Genomic DNA, 8,301 nt, shown 5'->3' on the forward strand with positions numbered 1-8,301 from the left:
TAATATTAATATCACTATAAATTGATATCTGTAAATTGTCAGCTAGTTAATAGTGTATGTTCTAAGAAAATCGCAGATGTTGGAAACTTGGCCTAAAACGTTGGGCTATGCAAAAATGTGGACCTATATTGAAAACGTTGTGGACAGAAGTTTTTTTTTTTTTTTGCAGCTAATACTTAGAAATTATTGAAAATTGGGCGGAACATTTTTATGGAGACTATGTAAAAAAGCAGACCTACATCAAAAAATCAACTGCAAATATGTTTCTCACCCTACAAGAAACCGCAATGCCAAATTACAACCCATTCGTTGGGGAAATGCGGTTAAAATCTTTAAAATGCAAATTCTACAATGATGCTTTTCAATTTATTTACAAAAAGTGCGAAATTTCATCAAAATATAAAATTTGCTGTACATACCCAAATTTAGAGATAATTTTTTACAAATAAATATCGAATTTACGAAAATCTTTTCTTTTGCAACTAATAGTAAAATTTGATATATAATTTTGTCTTTGACGAAATACTCCTATAACGCAGTCTCATTGAAGATTTTTACACATTTGTGCAAGGTGTTTAAGGGGACCCCCCCCCCCCCATTCAGGGGGTCAAAATTTTTGTTGACTTAATTCCAATCTACACTTATTCAAGAATGTCCCTGCAAAATTTAAAGTAAAAATCTCAAGAACTCTTGAAGATATAGCCGATTTATTGTGTCAGCATCAAGTGACGGCTGAAGGGCTTCTCAAACTTTAAACGCGTTTTTCTCTAAACATTTTTTTGCGAATGGCGGGCACGATAACTCAAAAACTAATAATCCAATCGGTTCCAAATTTTGCAACGTTTCTCTGGGAGTGTATAGCTATCGTATGAACTAGGATAAAGCCAATCGGTGAAGATCTTCCTTATTTTTTAACTTGGTTTTTGGTAAAAAATCGGCGATTTTCCAAAAAATTTTTTTCAAAGGTCCACCATTTTGTTTATTTTAGAGCGAAGTCAATAATCCTAGTTCATACGAGAGCCAGACATGTACTCTTTCTAACACCGTTGGAATTTTCGGATTCCGATGTTCCAGTGAGGAGTTATCATGCCCGCCATCAAAAATAAGGACTTTTCTTTAATTACAAAAAACAACAACAAAACAATAACAAAATTTTTTTGTAAATTATTTTTCTTCTCTTTTAAATCTTCAAATATATATGTGCAAAGTTACAAACCTTAACAAGCATTGGTATTGATTTACCAGCCCATTGAAAATCTTGAAAAATTAAAATCGAGAATGGGTGGGGTTCCCTTAATAAACACTTAAGTCAACAAAGAATTTTTTGGCAATATTGGTCATTTTCTACCTAAATTCCTAAAAAAAACTGATGAATTTAAATATTATACTTTGTGAAATTTGACGTAAAATATTTCATCCTTTGACACTATGGACAAAAATGAGGTTTCATGTTGCTTTCATACAATTCGTTGAGAAAGGTACAGTAAAATTTCTATGAAAAAATTGCCCATATTTTTCGAATTGTTTGTCCTAAATTGACGTCTAATATGCAATTTTTTGTAATTTCCCCATAATTATCAGAAAAAAAAATATTTTTTTTTGCACGGTGGGTGAGTACAGTGAACTAAAAAAAACAAAACAATCTTACTTAACATCCATAAACTTACGTTGGATCAATAACACTGTACAGAGTTGTTAGACGTGCATAACATATGGGCCAGGCCTGTGCCACTACCGATGGACACTTTTGCAATATACGATCTCTTTCCAAGAATCCAAACAAACACACCGACCATGGATCGAATTGATGCTGTGTTTGCGGTGAACCGCCAACACCGCCACCACCACTCGATTGTGAGAGATTTAATGTGGATGTTGATGATTTAGAATTGTCTGCAAAACGAACGATACGATAAGAATAATGTTGCACAATGAACAATGATGCATGTTATTAAATCAATTATACTCACCATCGGTTAGGCCACCCAACCACACACCGCTTGACCGTTCCACAATCCATTGTAAATCAATTTGTGTAGCGTTTAGAATAGCAGTCTTTTCTGTTTGAGGTAGATGCGGTAGACACTTATCCAATACCTAAAATGGAATTCAAATTCAAATGAATGTAATTATAATTGCAGGGATTAATACCACTGATTGGAAAGTAGATGTGTGTTTTGACAAAATGTACATCTTCATGGAATTTGTTGTACAGATTTGAACATACAATTCGAAGAAGGTATCAATTGCAATTTTTAACTAAATGGGAAAATGTTGGGATGTTATCCAATTATTAGATTATGATAAATGAATCCCTGGGAGAATATCGCGAACTAAAATTACCAAGTGTGACAAGTGGCTTGATGTGAGTTTCATCTGAAAGGCAATGTATAGTGACTTTCAAATGAATCTTTAATATTTTCGGATGACATCTTGATGTGTGGGATTGAATAGTAAGAGAAAAAAAACTGAACATCTTCTGCATTTTTAATATAATAATAAAAATAAATTGCAATGCTACATATTATAAAAGTAGTAGTAATAATGTAGTAAATAATCTCTTAAATAAATACTTAGTACAAATAAACATACCTGCGGACAACATTTATCAATAACATCCAGTAGCGGAGGTTCAGTTTCCGGTATACCCAATGCCTTCATAAGATTTTTTACTTCTTTCAAAATCATAGCTGCTAATTTACGCAAATATGGACGATAATTGCAGAGCAGAACCAAAGCATAACCCTCAACAAAATGCAGCGTAGTAGCCAGGGGAATTTCATTTTTCTTGCCACTTTCAGCCAAGTTAATAACTGTAGCCTGGGTTATGCTTGACATGCCACTCGAGGTAATACTGGATGTAGCACTTGAATTTGTATTTGTTATACTCTTGACATTACTGGCACTGGACAATTGACTTGTGGCGGTATCTTTGCCCACCATATTATTGGCACCGGTTGCAGTAATACCTGCTGCTGTCTGAGTTGCGCCAGTCGCCCCTTGATTGGTGTTTAGGGAACTTGTAGCTGTGGTGGGTGTCTTCAGCATGCCATTGTTGCCATTGCTACCATTCACATTGATGGCACACCGCCATATATTTAAAAATACAAACAACATTCGTGTACAATTCTCCAAAAGTTGCGGATAAGTGTCGGTGACATCGCGCACCAGAAACTGTGTGTAACCGTGCACGACATCCTGACGCCAATCCGGAAAATCTATAACCAATGTTTGCAACGACTGATGCGTTAACATGCGCAGCTCTTCGTCCATGTGTACGGTGAGACGCGAGAGCAAGTCGACAAGTTCTTGCGGTGTCATTGTGTCGGGTATTAAGCGTGGCACAGCTGCCACACAAGTCCTGAAGAGATCAATGCGAGGTTTACGTTCACCTGATAGCATTTCGTCAGGTTCCTTATTTTGATTCTGGGTATTTGTCATCATCAGAGGTCGTCCATAGTGAACATCAAGAGCTCGTAAAATATCAACAAAAACACGACGCACATGGGGGAAATATGTCGACATGCCAATGCTGCGAGCTGTGTCATCGGTTAGCATTTTATTGATGTAGGTTTTCTTGACACGCAGTGTATTGCCGGATGGTAGGACGGGTACGGTGCGTGGCATTGGGGGTTCGCCATCTTTTTGTTGCAGCGAATCGGCAACTACAAGGAAAGCTCTCAGGCCAATGCTCATGCGTTCCGGATTGAGGATTAACTGAAAGCAAAAACAAACAGAGAATATGATGTTAATATGGGTTAACGATTCTTTTGAGGAATCATTTTAAACTCACCTTTATTGGCCGACCCACACACAACAGATCATAGACAATTTCACGCATGGCAAAATCCAAACGTTCTTGAGCAATAAATTGTATAATTTTGACAAAAATATTCAATGGAGTATCACGTGGTACCACACCCTTTGAGCCTCTGAAAATTTTGCGAAAATTCAAATTGTATTAGTTGTTTGGTTTTTTTTTATTAGTTATCACATTTTTAGTCTGTTCCCGTACTGCAAGAATCTACTATATTTTACTATTTTCTTCGATATCATAAGGAAAATTCGTTACAGTACTAAAAGTTATAGATTCTTGCAACACAAGAACAGACCTTTAGAATACCTACTTTGGAAACAATGAATTCACAATACTTTGTAGACGTGAATGTGTTGCAGAATTCGATTCACATTTAATGCGTATCATATAGACCCACAAAAGACGATACAACGATTCCAAGGCGACACGACTCATTTTGGCATCTCGATTCTTTAAATTACTCAAACACATCGCGAGGAAATAATGCCAATTCGATAAGAAGAAGGTTTTTTGTGACACGCACAGTAGGCAGGTGACCAACGGAAATAGGGCAAGGCGATGTTTAGACTTGGTCGAAGCATCCAGTGTTTGCATATACAATAATTCTACGAAATTCTTAACGCATGGGACATTAACTTCATTTTTAACTGCCTGAAAATGGAAAGAAAAAAATAGAAATAAATTATTTTTTTCTTTGAAATTAGGAGTGACATTTTCTAAAAATTAGTTAATATATATATATTTGTGCCCCTATATATATATATATATATATAGGGGCACAAAAAATAGAAACAAACCTAACAAAGTGGTGCGAAAGCATTTTCGTCGGAATGGAATGGCGAAATGTTATAATTAGCACATCAATTTAAAGGATGCACCCAATCCTTAGTCTACTTCCATTTCCTGTTTCTCTAAACGAATTGTTTTCTATGGACGTTTTAGTAATAAAGGTGTCAATTCCATATGGACAAAATAATTCAAACAAAAAAAATGTCATATACCTGAAGGTCTATATTTTACCATAAACATTACAATTTATGATAGGTACCAAATTTATAATTTAAGGTAGACTACTTTAGGATATATTTGTCCCCATTTCAAATTTGGAAACCATCGAAGAAACCGATAGAAGCCCTTAAAGGCCATTTGTCGACGATAGAAGCCTTAAGAGGACCTTTGAAGACGACAGAAGCCTTAAAGACATTTAGAAGCCTTTGAAGACATTTTTTCGACGTTAGAAGCCTTTAAAGACCATTTTGAGACGATAGAAGTCTTTAAATGCCTTTTAACAACGATAGGAGACTTTAAATGCATGTTTAAACGATAGAAGTCTTTAAAGGACATTTTCAGACGATAGGAAACTTAAAAGGCCTTCTTAGACGCTGGAAGGACTTGTTCAGTCTTTAAAGGCCCTTTTTAGGCGATTGAGGCCTTTTTTAGAATAAATATTTATTAAAACAAATAAAAAAATTTAAATACAAACTTGAAAGTTGCGAATTCGCCTAAAAAATGAGGTGGGTTAGACAATATCGATGTATAATGATCTACGATTTGAGTCACAGCAGAATGAGCAGGCAGAGATGATATACAAACCTAATACACTATTCAACTAAGGCCCTTAAAATATGTTTAAAATTACAATAATGTTTTCTGGATAGAATAATGTCCATTTAGAATATTTTAGCCTGGAAGAGAAAACTATTTTATAGTTTGGCAAATATTTAAGGTCCTGAGTTGAGCATTAAAATCCTACTAATATATTTTCTTTAATAAAAGCATATTTTCTTTAACTAAACAATCGATTTCATATTATAAATGTCAGTATAAACCGACATTTCTTCCTTCACATACTGAAAAATATACTGGTCTTCATTAAAGTTCGAATTCGTATTGCCCTCAAGGTGAATTCTCAAGTTTTGAGTTTTTATTCCAAATATTCATTTGTTTTGAGAAGTATTTATAGATTTATAGTAACATTAACAATTTCTGCTACATTTGGGTCTTTATTTGGAATATGAAGGCGATTTTCCGATTTCGAAATTGAGAAAGATATCCTTAAATAATTCAATTCCGGAAATTTCAAAAAATTATGATAGAGGGTCAAAAAATGAAAGACAGCTATATCGGCATTTTGAAAGTTTACGTCTGGAGATTATCTAAAAAGTTGTGGCAATATTCTCTATTATTTTATATATATTACTGATATAAATGTAAGGTACATTTTTGTCTAATACGTTAACCCTCTGTCGACTCTCTGAAGGGGTCTTTTCGGTCCCCTTTTCCAGAAAATAAAAAAGATAATTTTTGTAAAAGAATACTGAAAGTAACATTAATTTTTAATTTTTAAATGATAAACTTACCGCTGCAACTGGCACTAAAATCTCCACAAATAAACCGGCCAAGGCATGTTTAATATCCTTATCTTTTAATTCCAAAAAGTACTGGCCACATTCGTGCATAAATTGAAATGATGCTTCGAATTCTTCAATGGGCACCATCTAATGAAAAACACAAACAATATAAGAAATGTGAATTCATTCAATTTTAAGAATTTCCATATTTCAAATCTTACCTTAACCCTAAAGAATTTCATGCCCATCAGTAAACTTATAATACTTTGTGTGGTATGTGGGGATGGCTCTTTGGCGCGCAACTCCTTGAGTTCACTCATGAAACGTTTTCGCACCGAACTGAAGCGTGATTGGGCCAAAACACCAATTACCTCGGCATACAAATCGGCAATCATGTGTATATTATGGGCATTGGGATTATTCTGTAGGCCTTCTTTGTATTTGAAATGTTTAAAGGCCAAATTTTCAATGCTACGCACCAAATCCTCGTGGCCAGGATGGAAGGGAAGTTGCTTGAGAATCTCAATGAGGGCTAGACAGAAAATAAACTCCACTGTGGCTTCACGTCGTTGCAATTGAAAGTCAAGCTCTTGTGAGTTTAGCGGTTTGGCATTTGCATTGGCCGATTTCTCCATGCGCTTGAGATCATTTTTAATTTCAGCATCGGACAACTGGCGTCTGTGCCATGCCAAGAGTGTGTGCAGTAGTGATGGCAAACAATGTTCGGCCACATTGCCCAAAGCGGAGAGTAGCTGATCGAATTGTTGATCTTCCCCACGTTGCAATAGCTTGGAGAGAGGTTTATCGGCACTTTCCAACATCACCAATTCGATTTTCTTCTCAGCCTGTTGGGTGAAATCGGAAAAGAGATTACGCATAACAATTTCGCCGGGCCTTAACATGTTGTTATCCGCATTGTTGTCGAGTTGGGAAGCATTGGTGCTGGTCGAGGTATTGTAGGGCATAATATTGATTATTGAGGATCTTGAATGGCTACCCCAGGGCAATAAGGATTGGCGTTGGGGTATAAGTATGGGATTATAATTACGATTTGAGCCATTTTGGCTATTGGCCAGTCCAGGATAGTTATTAAGAATTTGTTGGTTTTGTGTGGGCGGCATGGTCGATGGCGCAGCCGTATTTACAATTTGGTTGTTGTTGGTAGTATTTCCACTGATTGCTGCAGTGGCGGTAATTCCACCTGTTTCGACCACACCCGCACCCACCAACCCCGTTGCCATCAATTGTGACTCATTTAGGGTGCTGCACTCGACGTTCATGAATTGTTGCGGCAAAGGACTTTCCTCATTTGTCAGAATATTTGCAGCATTATTATTTGCAGTATCCCCAACAGAGGCACAATTTACCGGCGATGTTGAACAAACCACACCACCCGAATTGTTGGCAGCTGCCGATGAGTTGCGAGTTGAGGATTTTGGTGTCGATGTTTGATACTCATTGGAGTTAAGCGAATGTCGTTGCGGTGGTGTTACGCATACTTCATTGTTGTCGGTTGGCAAGGTGGTCGTGGTGGTACTCACAGATTGGGTATCATCGTATACTGCAGCAGCAGCAGGAGCTGAGGAAATAGTTGCAACTCCTGATCCACCAACACCAGCCGCCGTACATCCACCAGCTATAATAGGACTGCTGGCTGTCGGAGATTCGGGAGCATTTGTGGCGGTTGGACTACCCAATGTGGTATTTATATTTTCATTTTGGTTTGCATTTAAACCTAAAAGAATTAAAAAAGAGATATAATTTTTAGAAGTGAAATTAAAATGTAAATTTACAGGATTTAAAAATATATATATATATATATATATATTTATGTATAGTTATATAGGAACAAATGACAAGGGAACACCAGTTGTAGATTATGATCTAAATTATAAGTAGTTTTTTTGCACATGTACTCTCTTGGCAGATCCAAACTTTACATGTGGCGAGGTTCTAATGACCGATGAGCTACAAACAAACATACACACACAAATTGATGATGGAATATATCATAATTTGGCTGAGATAATGACATTTGACAATGACAATGATAATAACTACTAAAAAATGCAAGGGAGATTTGTTACCATACACGACTACAAAATACCAAATTGCAGCGAATTCGGTTGAAAT

General features: G+C 36.1%; 1 protein-coding gene across 1 annotated transcript; it reads right to left on the bottom strand.

Moving 5' to 3' along the window:
* Positions 1–1,667: 1,667 nt before the first annotated feature.
* LOC133329445 (protein furry-like) lies at positions 1,668–7,797 on the bottom strand (the record flags this gene model as incomplete). The annotated part of the gene is made up of 8 exons (XM_061537918.1): positions 7,782–7,797; positions 6,390–7,729; positions 6,178–6,315; positions 4,128–4,468; positions 3,794–3,932; positions 2,593–3,717; positions 1,971–2,097; positions 1,668–1,893 (listed from the first exon to the last, which is right to left on the bottom strand). Coding segments are annotated over exons 1-8 (3,452 nt in total), but the record flags the coding sequence as incomplete, so codon positions are not given.
* Between the last annotated feature and the right edge of the window lie 504 nt (positions 7,798–8,301).

The sequence above is a fragment of the Musca vetustissima genome, unplaced genomic scaffold (genome assembly GCF_032173495.1).
Source record: "Musca vetustissima isolate MV318-11 ecotype Yass unplaced genomic scaffold, APGP_CSIRO_Mvet_v1 utg26954, whole genome shotgun sequence".
In the NCBI taxonomy this organism is placed as follows: domain Eukaryota; kingdom Metazoa; phylum Arthropoda; class Insecta; order Diptera; family Muscidae; genus Musca; species Musca vetustissima.